Raw genomic sequence first — 20,193 nt, 5'->3', positions numbered from 1 at the left:
TCCCCTCCAGTCTCTCCTCCCATGCTGCACACGTCCCCTCCAGTCTCTCCTCCCATGCTGCACACGTCCCCTCTTTTTGTCAGGTCCACATGGAACCTGCCCTTTGAGACCAGGCATCTTGATGCATAAAACTCATGCCACTTTCCTCAGAATGCACACCCACAAACACACGGAGGGACGTGAAGGGATGGACGTCCTCCCACGCACGAGCCAGAGCAGAGTCGAGGGTGGCATCACACAGACCCAGGCGGGATGGACGTCCTCCCACGTGCGAGCCGGTGCAGAGTTGGGGCTGGCATCACACAGACCCAGGCTGGAGTCCTCCAGGCTCAGCCACTCCTAGCTGTGTGACTTTGGGCAGGTTAGTTAACCTCTCTGAGACTCAGTCACTTCATCTATAAAATGTGGGCCCGGAGCTGTCTTCGGGGCTCACTGCTGTCCTCCCTGGGATGGGCGTGGGACAGGATGCCTTTGTCTCTGTAGATCTATGTCTTGCTTTAGGGAAACAGGGCAGGCAAGCAGCTCTCTTGCACTTGCTTCTTAATTGTCTTCAGCCCAACAATCCTTCATATTTCGGGGAGGCACATTCTGGTCTCCAAAAACAGCTGTAAGACACAGCAGCTATACACGCAGCCACACTAAATCTGTTTGGGTTATCATCCATGGAAATAAGCTTAGAGATCTCTTAGCCTCTTCTAGCAAAAGGAGTGCTCGCCTGCCTTCTTAGGTGAGAACACCATGGCCCTCCTGCTGGCCGTCAATCGTCCCCGCTCCCTCGGCAAACGAAGTCACTAGTCAGGCTTGTGCCGCCACCCCTTCCGTGGCCACTGCGGGTCACACCACTGATTCATGGAGCAAAATGTCCTTTGTAGGTAGCCATCAAGCTCCTAAGTGCCTCAGTTTCCCCATCTGATGCAGTGTTCTGAGTCAGACTCACACAGGCCCCTGTAGACCCATTAAGGGCTGCCAGGTTAGCGGTGTTAATTCTAAATACTGAAGCTACATATGCCTCTTTCAAAGAAGGCCCTTGCCACACAGCCCGAGCTCATGCCTGGTCACAGGCTGTGGGGTTCCCCGTCTGGAACGCTGCCCCCTGGTCCTGGCACGGCTGCTCCCGTCTGGCCAGGTGGTCTCAGTTCCAGTGTTGCCTCTTCACGGGCCTCACCAGGCTGCCCATCAAAGAAGCATCCAGGCACTCTTGTGTGCGATCACATGGCATTCCTGGTACATTCACACTCCTCTTACGTGCGTTTCTTCCCCTAATCAGGGTGTAAGTTAACAAGCGAGGACTTGGCTCCAGAGCCTAGGACAGGCCCCAGCACACAGCGAGACCACGGCGGACGTCTGCTGAATGAACGGTGAATAAACAAACACGCAGAGAAACACATGCGGGGTCTGAAAGTGCGCTCGAGCCTGGAACCCGAGGCCCCGCTGACGAAGTGGCCGCTCACACATGACATACTGGCTTCGAGGTCAGAAGACACACGCACCTCAGAACCGGGAGGTCTTTCTCTGAAGGGCCACAAGGTGCAGCGACCAGGCTCCGATAGAGGGGACCATGCAGCACGGAGCAGCAAACTCAGAAGCCAGCAGAGGGGGCGGGGACGGACACAGGCTCCACTACCAACAGGGGACCCTCATGTGACTCTCTCTCAGCAAGTTCTTCCATCTCCCTTGCCTCAGTTTCCAGAAGTTTAGATGGAGACGGCCTCAGAGGCTGCTCACCGGGCAGCTGTGATGAGGACCAGAAAAGCTGCCACACACCTGGGGCCCCCGGTTGTGCTGGCGACTCACGCCACACTGCTTTATCACCGACTGCAAGTCTGCAGCCACGCACATAGGAACGACGGCGGGGTGCTGAGTCCTGCAGGATAAACAGATCCAAGGAGGCACCCCTGCCAGAGGAGGCACTCCGGGCACCCCTCCAGAACCAGGGCCTGCGAGGAACTGAAGGGCTGTGTGGGCAATGGAGCCGGAGCAACAGACTCTCAGGGAAAGCTAAGGAGGAACGGCAGACTGGACAGAGGGAGGTGCACCTGCCGAACTACGACACGTCTGGAAAAGAGGCGTCGACGGGGGCTGAGCCTCATCCCAGTCATGTGGCCGCAGTGATGTGTGCCCCATAGGTACTGAGCTGTCTGAGACAACTCCTACACAAGAGCAAATGCCAACACCAGAAAGGACTGCCGAGGGGCACTGGCCAGGCACACGCTCAGCCTCACCGTGGCCTCTTCCTCACTCTGCGCCTGCCTTCAACGAACGGAAGCTGCCCTCCAATCAACCTGTGCCCCCGCATCTCTGCAGAGCGAAGGCTTCCTTTAGAGACATCCAGACACACGTATTTTCTTTTTCTTTTCTTTTTTTTTGAGATGGAGTCTCACTCTGTCATCAGGCTGGAGTGCAGTGGCCTGATCTCAGCTCACTCACTGCAACCTCTGCTTCCTGGGTTCAAGTGATTCTCCCGCCTCAGCCTCCCGAGCAGCTAGGACTATAGGCGTGTGCCACCACGCCTAGCTAATTTTTGTATTTTTAGTAGAGATGGTGTTTCACCATGTTGGCCACGATGGTCTTGATCTCTTGACTTTGTGATCTGCCCACCTCAGCCTCCCAAAGTGTTGGGATTACAGGAGTGAGCCACCGCGCCCAGCCCACATTTTCTTTAGGATGCTAGGAGGTGCCTAGCCATGAGGAGGTGGCGTGAGTGCCACAGATGTTACAGCTCCGTGCTCTGCTGTGCAGGCCTTTGTTTGGATGACGAAGACCAGGGTTTGGGTACCGCTGTGAAGGAAACGGAAGATCTCCATGCTGTGTGCAGGTTCCCTGGGGTGATCTCGGAACCTCTCACATTCCCCCTTGGCTGCACGTCCGCAATTTCATCTCAGAACCGAGCCTCCTCCACGCCTGCCGACCCGGATGAGCTACGGAGGCCTTGCTGGGGTGTGCATCGAACACAAAGGGGACCCGGTGCCTGTCTTCCCTCTGCCCGTGGGGGCACCTGAATGAGAGGTGCCTAGGCACAAGGACCCCAGTGCAGCTCCGTGTGCCCTGGCGTGGGGCGCATGGGAACACCGAGGAGGCTGTGCTCGGGCAGGCAGGGGTGCTCTTCTGCTAGGTGGCGGCGGTGCCACGTTTCCGCCAGTTACTCACATCCCCTCGCTCGGCGATCTCTCGGGTTTTGTTTCTACCTCTTCATTTCTAAGTCAGAGTCTAGTGCCTCGTTCCTCATCTCAGCAGTGACTGGCAGACGTTAATGAATTACTGATTTTCACCTTCACCCGCCAATATTGTATATTTATGTTGGAAAGAAAGGTACTTTTTGAATCAAGACTGGGATCTTTTGATAGTTTTCCTTTCAAACATAATCCATGTGTATGACTTGCCTCAGTGAAGTGAATTCTAATCACAGCCGCTGTGCCTCTGATGCGAATGCCGCCCCTCGCCCAGCCCTGTGTAGACCTTCTAGAGGCCTGGGCTCCTGTTGAGGAGCCTGTGCTCCGTTCACACAGCTCATGCTGAGGGGAAGGACATGCAGGCTCCAGGGAGGCTGCCAGCAAATCCCTGTCTCAGTTTGTCCTAATGGTATGGTGCTCAGCAGGCCCCGTGCCTGCTGGGTGCCTCAGTTTCCCCATCTTTTAAAAGGTAGGTAACAACAGCACCTACCCTTGAAGGGCTCCAGGGAGGACTAAGAGGTAACGTTTGTAAAGGCCTCAGCTCGGTGCCTGGCACCATCGGGGCTCAGTAAATGGTTCCTAGGGTCACTATCATTCCCGAGGAAGCGTGGATAGCCACGTGCTCTCAAGCAGCGGCTCCCGGGTCTCCTTACGTTTTCTGTACTGCATTCCCCAGCTCAGATTAGACAGAATTCCCACAGAGGGGAACCAGAGATCAGCTAACACAACGCTGAAGGTTTCAGAGGCAGAGTCAAACCCAAGCTTCAGGGCTGCAGGGCTGTAGCCCTGCGCCTGCTGTCCCCGGTCCACAGGGGCGGCCGTGCTACCAGAGCCTCCGAAGCAGCAGCACACGGAAACTCATTTATTCACGACGCTGGATTGTTAGCGGTTTAAAATATGCTGTGTACACAATCAATGTTAATCATGAGTGAGTTCTGGGTACGCTCTGAGCCTTCAGTGATCAGAATACTAACTAGCAGCCTCGTAGAACAGGTTCACATCTCTCAGGTTCCCCGGAGCTTTCTGAAAACTCTAATATTTCTAGCACTGTTTAAGCGTTTCATTACTCTGTTTCAGGGCTGAAAAATGTCCCTTAATTTCCAAGCATGGATCTTATTGCCACTCTCTCAAAGGATTCGGGATATAAATACGTACTGCAGCAGCAACAGGCTTATTCATCAAGCTGCCAGGTTAGCGTAGATAATTAGAAACTGGGGGGTCGCTCGAGGAAGGTTCACTATAATTTACTTCCAGACACAGCAGCTTAATTAGAAAGCAACTTCCTCCCCTAGCCTTAAAGACTGCTAAATAATTATGCACAAACTGCCCGATCTTCTCTCGTCTTGTGCTGAGATGCTAAACAACATGTTTTGTCCATTAGACAAGAGTGGCGAAAGCTAGGAAGGAGTTAATACTGGATTTCCTGAGGAGCCTTGATTTTGAGCGCCGCTGTTTGAAATAAACCGCATTTATTATGGAAGACATATCGTGCGGCAGTTCTGAGGAACGAAACCACCCCGCGTCTCCAGTGCTGACAAAGACGAGGATAATGATATGATTCGGGTTGGATTTCTGACCGTCTGGGGGCAGCAGGGACGCTGTGCCCTGAAACTGCCATTGAGCTGGTGAGGAGGCCAGGTCACAAAAGCCGGGCCTTCCAAAGGGCATGAAAGTGGTGCTCTGCCACACTCAGCCCCCAAACCCCAGACAGCGGGGTCCTGAGGCTCTCGGCTGGGGGCTGCCTGCTGTGCGCTTACCAGCACGGCGTCTCCCCGCTCAGGATGGCCCCGACACCGACCCCTAGAGAGCTCTGGCCTCGCAGACCTGGCACAAAAAGAGCCAGGCGTTGTAGGATGAGGGTACATCCTCTCAGATGGCAGCAGGCAAGAATACATGGGCACAGGGCAGGTGCCTGCCGTGCAGGACTCTGTGTGCCAAACACACCTGCCCATCTGACACGTGCGTGCTGATCACCACCTGGCATCTACAGCTTGCACTCAGGACCATCCTTCACACGCTCCCAACGAGGGCCGCCGGGGAGGGAAGAGGTGTGCAGAGAGGCCGCTGGGGAGGGAAGGGGTGTGCAGGGTGGCCGCCAGGGAGGGAAGGGGTGTGCAGAGCAGCCACCGGGCAGGGAAGAGGTGTGCAGGGTGGCCGCTGGGGAGGGAAGGGGTGTGCAGAGTGGCCACCGGTTAGGGAGGGGGTGCGCAGGGCAGCCGCCAGGGAGGGAAGGAGTGTGCAGAGAGGCCACCGGGGAGGGAAGGGGTGTGCAGAGCATGAGGCAGACCTGGTTTTACTTCCTGCAGGTCATGAAGCTTGATGGAAACAAGAAGCCCAAGAACACAGGCCCGTTAGTCTCCTTGCATCACGTGACTTGTCACGCTAGTCAGGTGGGACCCAGGAACCAACGTCATCCTCACGCTTAGTGGCAACAGAGGTATTCTCGAGGGCAAGAAATTTCTATGTCGTGAGTTAAGACAAAAGAACGAAACTGCAAAACTAGTTCTTCGGAATCCCTAAAAAGCTGGCAAAAGCTAAGAGTAAATCAAGTCCAACCGCAGCTAGTGTACGCACAGGTACTGCAGGCTCCCTGGCATCTGCACATCCACACAATCTGTTCCGAATGGGTATCACTCGACATGTCACACAGGTGCGTTCTAGGTGCTGTGTTGTCGTGGGTTTTCCACCCCCCCGGTCTACAGTCCTTAGGATTCCGTTTACAATAATGAACTGCTAAAACATAAATGAAATCAGACCAAGCACGAGAGCCTGTTTCTGCCCGGTCTTAAAACTATAATTAAAAACAGGTTATCCCACCATTAACCTGGATCCAAGATCAGTTCATGCAGGGAAGGCAGGGACGCCCATGCAGGTTCTCTGGCTCTAGGTTCAAAGGTCATCTCTCTCCTGGGAGGGTCTTGGCGAAAAGGGCAGCAAATGCAAACGCTTCCCCAGAGAGGTCTCGCTGGCACAGACGTGAAAGTGACGGACGACTGCGTACGTTTTAACGTAGGTGTGACTCAAGGAACCCGGAGCTCCGTCTCAAGGTGGACAGGAGAGCAGTCATGGTGTGCGGGGATGTGGGGGTGTCACCCAGACAACCGTGTGGCTCTCACCTGGCACCCACTGACAGCTCTGCCAATATTGTGCAAATGTTTGTATTAAAATCTCCCAACTATTCAAAAATGTATATATTTTGAAATATTCCTTGGCTACTTATGAGGTTTGTGGACACACGTGCTGCCTGGAGGGAGGCAGTGCCTCAGCCCCGCTTGGCGCAGTCCTGAGGCCAGGAAGGCCACTCAGGTGAATGCACATCATAGGGTGCGGCTTCCGAGACCACACCGCTCCTGCTCCCATCTGTGATGGGAGGAGTGGCCTCAGAGGAGCACCGAACTGCTGTCTCTGGAGCAGGGGTCAGGCGGTCACCCTCCACATGTCAGCCCCAGAGTCTGGGAGGAACAATTCCCAAACCCCCTGAGGGACTGGTCCCCCAAGCAGGAGCAGGCAGCTAACTTCTGACCACTGCATTTTAGGAAAGTGTTGAAAAAAACATACAAAAACTCAAAAGGTTTTGTGCAGGTCAGATGCCTCCCTGGGAGGTGGCGTGGCCCTGCTGGCCACATGCTGTGACGCATGGGAGCCCTATCCATGGTGTCCTTCCCTGTGGCACGGGCAAGGAGGCTCCAGGGGACATTCCACAGATAGTGCACGCTGCCACATTTCCAGCCCTGTAAGGACGGAAGCTGGTTACAGCGTCTACTTCCAGAACACAGCCTCTGGGCTTCCGTGTCAGAGAGGCGACTCCCTCGCCTGGCGCACGCTGGTGATAGGCACAGCCTGGAATGTGCTGGGGGCTCATCCTCAAGCACCCTGGACCCAGCGTCACACTCAGGACAGGGGACACACAAGGACATCCCAAACATGGCTGGCGTGCTCAGCGAAGGGAAACAAGGGGGCACTCGGTCTTGGCTGCCTGGAACACAGGGGTCACATTCATCAGCAGAGCTTGATGATGATCTGTTTGTCTCTGAACTGTACCGCACGGCTGCTTTCTGAGTGGATCTGTCTCCCCTGACGCGAGGGCTAGCATTACAGGAGTTAACATATGCTGATGGGACCCCCGTGGAAAAAAGAAGGGGCCCTGAAGTAGTAGAAGGGCTGGTCAAGAGGGTCTGAGCCAAAGAGGTCACTGTAACCAAGATCAACATATTTCGAGAAGAAATCTTCGGAAAATGATAAAGTATAAAAATAATGAGGCTTTTTTTTTTTTTATAGGAGTGTCCTCTGAATATAAAAAACACAGCAGCATGAAAGACACTATTAAACATAGATGTGCTGAATTTTCTGCCTCACTTTGTAACTGCAAAATCAAATCTACTTCTTAAAAACTTTTCTTTGGCTGGGTATGGTGGCTCACGCCTATAATCCAAGCACTTTGGGAAACCAAGGCAGGAAGATCACTTGATTAAAAAGATCACTTATTTAAAAAGTAACTCACGTCCTTTGTAGATAATACAATATGCAAAAGACATGGCCAGGCACAGTGGCTCATGTCTGTAATCCCAGCACTTTGGGAGGCCAAGGCAGGCGGATCATCTGAGATCAGGAGTTCAATACCAGCCTGGGTAACACAGGGAAACTCTGGCTCTACAATAAAAACCAAACAACCGAAAATAAAAATTAGCCAGGCAGCCATCATGCCTGGCTACTTGGGTGGTTGAGGTGGGAGGATCATTTGAGCTCAGGAGGTTGGGGCTACAGTGAGCTGAGATGGCGCCACTGCATTCCAGCCTGGGCAGCAGAGCGAAACCCTGTCTGGAAAACAACAACAACAAGAAAAAAAACCACACACAACCAAACAAAAAACCTTTCTTCTGAGACTAAACATAATTGAGGAACAAAATATAAAAACTAAAAAAACGTAAAAATAGTGTTTTAAGTGGAGAAGTCACTCTGCGCAAGTTAAAAACTGACGTCCACTTGGAAATAGAGCTAGTGGCAGCTGTGGCTGGGCAGCTTTTGGAGCAAAGATCTGGATTTCTCCAGTGCTGTATAATTCTACAGTTAGGAATTTGTCCTAGCATAAAAAATATAAACATAATTTAGCCACTCGCATTCAATGTAACCTCTGTCACACTATGAGGGGAGGTACCGCGGGAGTTTACCCTGCAAGTGTAATGTGGGTTCCAAGTGGAAGACACTAAAACAGGTGCTTTTGCTGAACTGCTTTCAGAGAACAGCAGCTCAGACCCAAATCCACACACTTTCAGAAGTTATTCTCAATACTGAGGTGCCCACAGTGACTGTGATCTGGTTTGGCTCTGTGTCCCTACCCAAATCTCATCTTGAATTGCAGTCCCCACGTGTCGAGGCGGGGACCTGGTGGGAGGTGACTGGATTATGTGAGTGGCTGTTCTTGTGATAGTTCTCACGAGATCCGCTGGCTTAAAAGTGTGACACTTCCCCTTCCCTGGCGTGCTCTCGCTCTCCTGCCATGTAAGATGTGCCTTGCTTCCCCTTTCCCCATGATTATAAGTTTCCTGAGGCCACCCTAGCCATGCAGAACTGTGAGTCAATTAAACCTCTGATATTGATAAATTGCCCAGTGTGATGGTTAATACTGAGGTCTCCAAGCTCTGCAGCTTTGGGAGTCGGACTGGCTTCCTCGCTCTGCAGCCTGTAGACGACCTACTGTGGGACCTTGTGACTGTCTGAGTTAATATTAATCAATAAACTCTCCTTTACATTTATATCTATCCTATTTGTTCCGTCTCTCTAGAGAACCCTAATACACCCAGTCTCAGGTAGTATCTTTATAGCAGTGTGAGAATGAACGAAAACAGCCTGCTAAGCCAATTCATCTCAGCGATGGGCCTCGAGAGCACAGCCTCTCCGGCGCCTTGCCATCTCTCTCTAACTGCAGTGGGACCAGGGCAATGATGCCTGGGAGTAGTCGGTGCCTCAGCTGATGGCAGATGGAGAGGCGTGGGAGGCACTTACAGAACTACAGGAATGTGGAGTGACAGCAGCCACCATCCAAGCTGCAGCTCTGGGAAGTGCTGAGAAGGCAGAAGTGTCTGGCGGGAGGTGGACATGGGCTGAGAGCCGAGGCCGTGTCAGGACGTGTGATGCCCTCGGCACTGCTGCTGCCCAGTGAGACCCGAGTGGTGTCCCTTCTGCAGGACAGAGACAGACCCAGAGCAAGGAGGTGCCCAGTGAGTGTGGCTCAGAAGGGTCAGGAGGGAAGGATGGGGCTGCTCTGACTCCAGCGTCCGTACTTTTCCCAGCACACTCTCCTCCTCACACCCCGAATCCCTAAGCAGGGTGTGTTTTGAAAACTGCCTACTATTAACAGTTCATTGTCTCTTTAAATTTAAAAATACAATAAAGCTTTAGCATTTAGCCACCTTCATAGCATCACTTGGCACAGGAGAAGGGGAGATGCGAGAAAGACGAGGACACTGCCCTAACCTCCAGCAGTCACGATTACACTGGCTGAGAAGGGCCTTTCGTGCTGGGGAGGGAGGGGACACACTGGCTCCGGGAAGAACACGAGCGGCTGCAAACGCTAACGTCATGATTTAGGGAAAGGGCGTCTGATGAAAATGACTAACATCCACGGTGGATGGGGGAGGGTGTTTGCTTCTTTTTCAATCCTCACTCAATCCTATTTTAATAATGAGTGAAGGTATCTTCCCAGAAACAACAGAGCACGCTGCTGTAGAATTCACATCCTCTCCCAAATCCACGTCTCCGTTTCCCTGCACCCCTCGCTCCCCAGGCCCATGGCTTGTAGTTCGCAGTGGCGGCCAGCCCTGTGCTGCCTCTGCTCTGCACTCTCCGGCCTACTCGCTCTCGTGAGGTTTTTTTTCCTCCCCTACATTATGTATTACTTTTACTTCAGTTGTCAAACAGCAAAATGACTTCTGCAGGTGCACACGCTACGGACTGGAACGCGTGGGTGGATCTGTGGAACCACACCAGCATCAAGGCCCCACGCAGGCCCCTCCCGCTAGCCCCACAGCCACACTCTCCACCCCTCTAATCCCTGGCGACAGCTCATCTGTTCTCCGGCCCATGTTCTGTCTTTCCCAGAAGGTCACGGAAAGGGAATGGAACCGTGTGCCACCCTTGGAGACGGGCTTCTGACACTTAGTGTGACACTTCTGGGAACCACCGAATGGCGGTGGATACAGAAAGCCTGTCCCTTTTTCCTGTTGAGCAGAATTCCACCATACAGATGCACCACAGTCTGTATCCATTTGCCCTGCAAGGGACATTTGGGTTGCTTCCGGCTTGGGGGAACGAACAGAGCTACCACAAACATTCACGCACAGGGTTTTGTGTGATCCTAAGATTTCACTCTTCCAGGGTACAGATCCAGGAGTGGGAATGCGGGGACACGTTGACAGGTGTGTGGACATTGATGAGAAGCTGACAGTTCTTCCAGAGTGGCCGCACCATTCTGCATTCCCAGCAGCTGCGATGCGAGTTCTCAACACGGGGTTGGTCAGCCTTTTAAATGTCATCCATTCTAACAGGGACACACGGTGCTGTCTCACTGGGTTTTAACGCATATTTGCCATCCCTAAATCCTCTTCGGTGAAGTGTCTCTTCATGTCTTTTGTCTGTTTTCTAATTGCTTTCTCCCCCTTATTTTTGAGTTCTGAGATATCCTTATACATTCTGGATACAAGTGTTCTTTGTCAGATATGTGACTCGCAAATATTTTCTCCAAGTCTATAGCTTGTCTTTTCATATTAGCAGTGTCTTTCAGAGAGTAAACATCTTACATTTGGATGAAGTCCAATTTACCAATTTTTTTCTTTTGTGAGTCACGCTGAGGATGTCATGCTGCACATTTTAAGTTTTGGAAAGAAACGGGAGGCAGCTGGTTGTGCCGACACCAAAATCTTGTTCGAGGGAAAACCTCCCTGTGTTGGGCAGACCACAGTGGGGCTGTCCTGAGACCTGAGCTCTAGGCCAGCCCTGCCCGAACCAGGCAGAAAAGGTCACCCAGGAGCTGAAGTGGACCAAATACCAGGTTCTCTTTCAGTAAAATAAGGGGTTTGACTCAATAACTTAAAACAATTTTTTGTCGTAATCACTAGGTGATTTTTAACAGCCCTTTCTGCGCTGGAGACGTGGAACACGTGGTGCTGCCTGAGCTCACGTGGCTCAACATGCGCTGGCAGGGCCCTGTCCGGAGTAGCCACAGGCACAGGTGCCAGGGTGGACAGAACAGCACACAGCAGTCGTCCAGGACGGAGACGAGACACTGACCCACACGGAGATGGAGGTGTGGGCAAGGCTCGGGCTCCTGCTACCAGGCAGAGGAGAAAGGATACTGCGGCCCTCCTACCTCCAGAGGAAACCACGGAAATAGCCACAGGGAGGCACAACAAATGGAAAACGCCAAGACAGTTTTCACCCAAGAGCTGCCTAAATAAGCCAGCCCAGCGAGGATAAAATATAACTGCTGAAATATTAATGGATATGATTTAATAAATTAGATATATATACACAGGTGAAGTGTCCCTTTATCTGAAATGCTTGGAACCAGAAGTGTTTCGGATTTTGAATTTTTTCAGATTTTGGAATATCTGCATTATACTTACCAGTTAAGTTTTTTGGATTTATCACTAATCCGAAAACACAAAGTCCAAAATGCTCCAAAGAGCACTGTCTTTGAGTAGCATGTCAGTGCTCACAAAGTTCCCGATTTTGGCCTGGCACAGCCAGAATCACTCATACCTGTAATCCTGGTGCTTTGAGAAGTGGAGGTGGGAGGATCACTTGAGGCCGGGCGTTCAAGACCAGCCTGGCCAAATACAGCAAGATGCCCATGTCTATTTCTTTTTTAAATTCATTTAAAACTTTTTTTTAAAGTTTGGAGTATTTTTGATTTTGGATTTTTAGATTTGGGATACGCATCTGGTATGTGTGTGGGGAGGGGCAGGAGTGGTGGGGGCAATCTATATGTTACAGGGAATAGAGAGTTCTGAAACTCAGACAACAGAGGGGGAAATAAAAGCCCCAAAGAAAGCGCACAGCAATGACCAGTTAACACATCTCATGAAATCTCATCAGGGCACCAAACCAAACAGAAGGGGAGGGGAGCACAGATCATTTAGTCCCATTTTTTTTTTTTTCTAAGTTATTTTCCATGTGATGCTTCTCAGAGACTCCACTATCTGTTTAGCCTTTGGAAACAGTCTTTTCAGTCACAGCTTGCACTGCTTGGAAAGCCTCTGGGCACTATGCTCTGTTAGGTACCCATGCTGGGCAGTGCTCACTTAGCACATCTGATAGACCTCTCCACATCAGGACCAGCGCAGCTTCCCCGGCCTTCCTACTGGCCACACGGCCATGTTCCACGGCGGGAGTGAACCACGATGGAGCTCACCGTGCCCTCGTGAACGCTGACACATAATATTTTGTATTTTTCCCCTGATACACAAGGCAAGATGTTTTCACAAGAGAAACTTGGAAGTGGGTTTGCTTTTCCTGCCTAATTTAGTAAATTCAGGTCCTAATATTAAGATGCAACTTTGTATATTAAGATGTAGAAAACAATTATCTTGCATGTTAATTCTAGAAGAAATGGGGTTCCAAGCCAAAGGGTTTAAAATAACTCCAAAGTTCTTCCATGCTGCCTGGATGACTCAGGATGAGTCACGATGAATCCGACGCACAAACAAACAGAACAAGGCAGTGCAGGCCACGCTCCGGGTCCTGAGATGCCACTTCAGATCCAAAGAGATCACAGCAAGGGACAGACAGGTCGGCCAATGGGACCGGAAGGATTACGGGAGGCAAGTGCCACTGACTCTTCATGGGAGACCTGACTAAACCCTGTCACTTCATTGCTCAGGTTCTGAAATCAGTTTGCCCTGAGATAGTAAAATGGAAATTGGATGGAGACAGGTGGGTAGGGGATGGAAAGTTATAGAATATTAAAGGGACAGTTTCAGAAAATAAGGTAAGAGCTAGCTATGATCTAGCTGCCGTTTCAGTGGCAGCAGAAATGATCTGTATGCGAAGTGGTATGTTCTTGTATTGGCTTAAAGTCTGGAGATTTTTTAAATGTTCAAAGGAATCCAGCTTTTTATTATTTTTCTTTTCATATGGCCCATGTTTGGTTATCTCCTGCACTAAGCCCCAGGGTGACAATCACAACCACAGCCTTAATCAGAGAACAAAAGAACATAGCCACATGAAAGGGAACATGCCACGCTGATAGAAAGTACTTCTGAGAAGCAAGAGCCTTCAAAAAGGAAAAGAAACTCATCAGCTCCAGAGAGCCACAAGAGCTTAAAAATCCTACTTACTTTTCTATCAAATCCAGTGTGACGCCAGGCACCAGACTGACACATTTCTGCATGCAAAACCTGCAGAGAAAGAAAAGAAAGTATGTGAATGGCACGAATGGAACAGTCACCCAGGAAATTCAACAGACCTGCAGGAAAAGGAAAGAGTTAAAGGTGGGGACAGGGACTGCCCTGGTGAACAAGTACACTCGGATTTCCTTAATTCGGCAGTTTTAGATTTGTAAAGAAAATTTCATTGCCATCCTGTCAAGGCGCGAGACTACAGAGCTGCCACAGTGAGTTGTCAGGAGAAAGGAGAGGAGCCATTTGCAGCCACACGAAGCCCAGTCCCTGGAGAGGAGCGCTGAGATGCTTAATAAAGCTCAGTCTCCAAACGAGATGCTGGAGTGGACTGGACTTGCCACTTCTTTCTTTCTTAAGGAAGTGAGCTGGGGAGCCTGCTGGAGTAGAATAAATGAGTAGCCTTAAGGCACACAAAAGAAATGCAAATGCAATTATGTCATGTTCATAATCATAAAATCCTACAGGTCATAGCTGGCTTCATGTCTGAGGCAGGTCCATCCTTAGGAGTGCGTGTGGAGCCGGACAGGCTTTCTCTAATGTGGCGCCAACAGGAGGTAGGGAAAGCATCTCTCCTCCCACCCAGGCTACTGGCATACAGTGGGGCAGAACCAAGGCCGCAGAGTAAAAAGCCAACGCAGTATTTTTAGTACGAGAAATACAAAATGTTTAATTCACCTACTTTTAAAATTAAGAACAAATAACACACCTTAAAAACATAATGGCAGGTGCAGAGCACGCACCACATTTCCAAAACACACTCGCGGACTGCTGGCTGGAAGTGAGTGATGGAAGAAGCCTGGAGAAGAAGCCCAGGGGAGGGCGCAGTACAAGGGTCAGGCACTTTCGGGGGAGACGTGGAAGTGACTCCTCTATGGGGAATGGCGGACCCAGGAGGACACCCATAGCAGTGGGATAGGAAATGGGAGAGGAACTGAGAGATCCAGAACCAGGATGACAACGAGTCGGGGTGTGAAGATGGTCTCACTTCTGCAGCCCTGCAGGGCGAGGGGAGGCTGAGCTGGCCGTCCTGGACCCCAAGCACGGCTGCCAGCCACGCTCACTCTCTCAGGAAGTGACACCTGCCTCAGCCCGCAGAGAGGAAGTTATATTCTTGGTTGTGGCTGCAGTAGTCAGTGTTTTATTGTTCAAAGAGCCGAGAAAATAAAAGTGAGGCCCGCGTTTGCCTGAAGCTAGAGAGCAGCCCTTTCCCACGGCGTCAAGTGTCCCGTGTGGCCCAGATGCTTCCCCGAGCCAGTCAGTGCCACTCTGAGTGGTCTCCTCTGCTGGCTTCACTTGCAGATGCTCTCCTCGGCTGTGCCCAGACACCTCTGCACCAGCGCAGATACATGCAGCTCCTACGGTGCTCCCAGGCAAACTAGAATTTCTCTGTGGATAAAAATGATCTACAGGAAATGCATTTTCAAATCTGAGTCCTATGCGAACCATGCTACTTTGTCTTTTTATCCATAATGTACTTATTGACTGGGATTTCTGGAGTCCAGTAATGACAGAATCACTTATATCAGACTAATCCTTTTGCCAATAATGATAAGCTCTGGACAAAATATTCAAAAGCCATTTGAAGATTCTGAACAACAAACAAATGCAGGCAGGAACTGGAAGGGCCGTAACCCCTAGAAAACGAGAATAACTCTGGATGAATCACCTTCATCTGGCTTTTCCCAGGGGTGCTCCTCACTCACACGTCACGTGGGGGATAGCATGCAACTGAAAGGCAGCAGCCTTACTGGGCTGAGACCACGTTCAAGGCTGCCAGGATATTGCAGGCAAAAGCCCTAGGAAGAAGGGAGCCAAAACCCGCATGTAAACCTTCCCCAAGTCGGAGGCTGGCTCCTGAAGGGCACACACACAGGATAATATTCCCAGGATCCCCGTGGAGGACAGCAGGAAGGTTGAAAACGCAGAGGAGAGATTTTAACATCTGCTTACCACTGTGAAGACAGAGGAGATCAGGTCCTGCCAAATTACAGGGCTTGATCACATCTGAGGCATTCCATGGACACCCCAGAGGGATTACGAACCGCACCTTAGAACTAAGATCAAGGCCAAAAGAGCCTAGTCCTATAACCAAGCCTTTACAAGACCAGTGTTAACTGCCCAAAAGAAAATAACAGAATCTAGAATGTCTACAATGCCTCATCCACAACAGATAGTATACTATCTAAAATCAAGAGAAAAAACCATCAATAAAAACAGATCCATAGTTGGCCAGATATTGGAATTAGACAGAGACTTAAAAATTATAAAAATAATTATTGGCTGGGAAATAAGCATTATTATAAATTCACTGAAAAGATAATGTTCCCTTAAATAAAAAATTAAAATGGGATTATCATGCAACTTTATTATAGTATGGCTATACGAATAAGAGTAGCATGCATAAATCAGTCATTTCGTACACAAACTTCGTTTTAGCCAAAAATATAAATTATCTTTATACCAGAATTGCTAACAACTGGTTTCACGTTTTACACGATTTCTTTCATTCACCTACATTAGAGTGTTACTGAGCAACGAAAGGTCAAAGACTGGGCAAAGGCAGAGGTAATAAAAATGGCTCAAAAAATCCATAACGCTGAATAGAATGATAATATAACACAGCTGATACTTATTTGGTGCTTATTATCTGGTGGTCATTGTTTATGTCTTTTATACTGATTGTTTTAATCCTCACATTCTGTGAGGTATTATGATACATTATACAGATGAAGAACATCATAAATTAGGTACATTGTAGTAAAGATCAAGAATATTAAAAAGACAATGAAAATACATACAAAGCTTCCAGAAAGAAAGAGCAGATCACATTCAAAGAAACAAGAATCAGATTAACGCAGGATGCAGGAAGACAACGGAGTCGTGTTTCTATTTTTATTTATTTATTTTATTTATTTATTTTTGAGACAGAGTCTCGCTCTGTCACCCAGGCTGGAGTGCAGTCGTGTGATCTTGGCTCATGGCAACCTCTGTCTCCAGGGTTCAAGTGATTCTCCTGCCTCAGCCTCCCGAGTAGTTGGGATTACAGGCTCCTGCCACCACGCCTGGCTCATTTTGTATTTTTAGTAAAAGTGCGGTTTCACAATGTTGGTCAGGCTGGTCTCGAACTACTAACTCAGGTGATCCACCCGCCTCAGCCTCCCAAAGTGCTGGGATTACAGGTGTAAGCCACCACCCCCAGCTGATGTTTTTAATTTATTAAAGAAAAGTAAGTTAAAACCCAGAATTTTGTATCCAGCCAAACTGTCATTCAAATGTGTGAGCATGACAAAAATACTCTCAGAGGCACATATGGCCTCAGAAGACTTGTCACAAAAAGACTCATGAGGAAGACACTTGCAGATGACAGGCTAAAGTTAGAGGGGAGAAAACTCCAAGAGACGCTGGAGGAGATCTATGAAGTGATGATGACACATAACCTTGGTAGCATTTGTAGTTGTCTTAAAATGAAAAGCAAAAAGGTGGGGGCGATATCCATCATAACCAGGATTGAAAACCTACATATAAATCCGCAAGAGCATTAAAAATCCGACAGAAAAATAGATGAACAGACATCTCAAAGATGAGGACATACCTATGGCCACTGAATATGAGGAAATGCTCAACATCATGCAATATCAGAGAAACGTGAATCAAGGCTACACGAGATATCATTCTAAACCTACTCAGTAAAAATGTACAAGAATGGCAATGCCAAGAACTAGAAAGGACGTGGATCATAGGCTGTCTCCATCACCACTGCAGGAGTGTAAAATGGCACAACCACTGGAAAAGCACCTTCCCATGATCCCTTAAAACTGAACATTCCTATACACTATGATCTGGCAACTCTGCTTTTCAATACATATGAAATTCTTGCACGTGTTCAAAAGCACCACTGTTCATAATAGCAAAAATACAATACACCAAAGCAAAGCAAAACAAACAAGTAAGGGAAGAAGCTGGAAAAGCTCAAGTGTCCATTAAGGAGTAGCAGGTGCACACAGTGTGGCATATTCGCAGAGTGGAATGTTACAGGCAGTTACAGGGGGGTACTCTAGCTAAACACACATGGATATGGAGGAACACTAGCAACACAAAGCTAAGTGGAAAATGTCCACATTCCAACCAAAAGCAATTTTTTTTTAAAAGAGTCCTGAAAATCACATTCAGCACTAAAGCCTTTAATAAATTTAAAATCTGAAAGAAAAGTAATGGTTTTAATGAACGCACACAGATGCATAGTAGCAATTTAGAAAGGGCATGGAAGGGATGATGAGCCCGGCACTCAGGGCAGTGGTCACGGGGTGGGGTGGCAGGCACGTGCGCATCAAGAGCCCTGTGTGGTGAGCGCAGGTCATCATCAAGGTCTGGGTTTTGGTTGGGTGGTGGTTTGGGGAAACCCATTATGCTGTAAAAATACCTGTTAACTAACTACTTAAAAGGAGGCCAAATATGGACTAGTGATGAGTGTGGCATGCAGCAAGAATTATGACTGATCCAGGCTGGGTGCGCAAACAAGTGGCCTCGAGATTTCTATGATGTTAAATTAAGTTTTGCCTAAAGGCTGCCTCCGTACATGTTTTACATTTGGCCTAATGGTTCCATATACGTGGTGAACCGTAACCCAGCCTGATGTGTAAACAGCGTGGTCTTGTGACAGGCAGCTGAGTCTCAGACTACCACCGACAGCCAACTGTTCAAACCGGGCTCAGGCAAGGCAGACCCCCCGCGGCAGCCAATCCAGCTGCTGCGGCTCCTCCATTCTCTGGAGTCACTTTCCTTCCTGCCCATGAAGGTATCCGGCCACATGGCAGTCCCGGAGTCGCTCTGAACCTATTCTGGTTCTGGGGCTGCCTGATTCAAGAATGGTTTTTTGCTCAATTAAACTCTGTTAAATTTAATTTGTCTAGAGTTTTCTTTTAACAATGAAGAACAAATTAACGTTCAGCTCGGTAACCTTGTCAAGTATCATACAAGTAACTATTGAACGCTGTTTTCATTTTTGAGAATGAAAACTCCTTTGTTTCCTCCTAATTAAAAAAACTCCACATGTATTTACCATAAAAAAGTGAAAAATTTGTATAAACCCACCATGCTGAGATAGCTTCGCATTTGCATATTTATCTTTTATACAACACTGAATCATGCTGGTTTATTTTAGAATAAAAGCAAATGGCGGTCACTACAAAAACCCAAATCATACAGACATGTGTCACCCAATAGTGCGTCAGTCTAGCCTTCGCTCTCCTATCCCACTGTGCAGAGGCGGCCTCTGTTATGACCTCCAGGACTTGGCCCAAGCACAGACAGTCATCCCTGGGGGACTGGTTCCAGGACACCACCACCCACCCCGCCTAGCCACTCCTCCCCACGGACAGACGCACTCTAAAAACTCCTGAACAAGGACAGCTTCCCGGTTGGAAGGTGAACACACGATGTGCTGGAGTGTGGCACCCCCTGCTCTCGCCAACATGCAGAGCCCCCCGTTCTCTAGTGGTGAAGACATAAGTGGCTTCCCTGGAGGTCTTGCCATCAGCATTCCCTGTGCAGTTCCACAGCAAAGGAGAGGGAAAGGCCCTCAAAACCCATCCCCATCATGACTGTCACTGTCATTGTGAAAGCTGATCATACAAACTGGGTCAGTCTTGTCACACCCAACTCAACCAGAGTCAAGGGGCCAGGCGAAAGCACTCGGGCCACAAAATATTCCTCGAGGAACGCAGTTCTCTGCCAGCCTGGCCGCTGAAACTGCCTGCTGTCACTTGACACCAGTTTTAACTAATGGCGATTGACACAACCTGCTGTGACTCGAAGACTAATCTCACCCACTCACCAGTCGGAACTTACCAGCTCCCCAAAACCTTACTCGTGTCAAAGAACCTTCTCAAAGAGCAACGCGAAACACTTCTCCTCTTTATAAAACCTCCAACCTTTTCTTTGTTCATCAAGATACACTGAAGCCCACCTGGTCTGCCTGTATGCCTTCAACTGTAAATCCTGCTTCCCAAACAAAGTGTTTGACATTTAGAGATTCACCTCTGTATTTTATTTGACTGTGACTCCAGTCCCAGCCATCCCTGCTCATTTGTAGTCTTTGGTAGTTGCTTTTCTGTAACCTGACCAGAGCTTTTCGTTGTAATGAGTGGGACAGAGAGGCTGTAGGTGGCTTACTTCACCTCGGCTGGCACGTGAAGTCTCTAGAATTTACACTGATGAAGGTGTCATTGAAGCTTTCACAGACTTGTGTATTTTAACCTAGTCACACAGAGACACAGCAAACTGCTGGAGGGGTCTGGCTTTAAATATTCTTTTTCAAAAAAGGAATTTTTGAATATAGCTCAAAGTGGCAATAAATACACAATTAAAAGTAAAATAGCACTTTGGGAGGCCAAGGCGGGCGGATCACCTGAGGTTGGGAGTTTGAGACCAGCCTGACCAAAATGGAGAAAAAAAAAAAAAAAAAAATACAGCATTAGCCAGGTGTGGTGGCGCATGCCTGTAATCCTAGGTACTCAGGAGGCTGAGGCAGCAGAATCACTTGAACTCGGGAGGCGGAGATTGCAGTGAGCCGAGATCGCCCCACCGCACTGTAGCCTGGGCAAAAAGAGCAAAACTCTGTCTCAAAA

The 20,193-nt window shown here is 49.2% G+C and overlaps 1 protein-coding gene across 1 annotated transcript in view; it reads right to left on the bottom strand.

Moving 5' to 3' along the window:
• Positions 1–20,193, bottom strand: part of RPTOR (regulatory associated protein of MTOR, complex 1) — a 448,104-nt gene that overhangs the window by 162,655 nt on the left and 265,256 nt on the right. The window contains exon 7 of the mRNA XM_011967646.1: positions 13,505–13,564. Coding sequence (XP_011823036.1) covers positions 13,505–13,564 — 60 coding nt within the window. The remainder of the gene's footprint in view (positions 1–13,504; positions 13,565–20,193) is intronic.

The sequence above is a fragment of the Mandrillus leucophaeus genome, unplaced genomic scaffold (genome assembly GCF_000951045.1).
Source record: "Mandrillus leucophaeus isolate KB7577 unplaced genomic scaffold, Mleu.le_1.0 Scaffold1, whole genome shotgun sequence".
Lineage (NCBI taxonomy): Eukaryota > Metazoa > Chordata > Mammalia > Primates > Cercopithecidae > Mandrillus > Mandrillus leucophaeus.
Note: the sequence above shows the minus strand (reverse complement) of the source record. Positions and strands in the feature narration are given on the sequence as shown.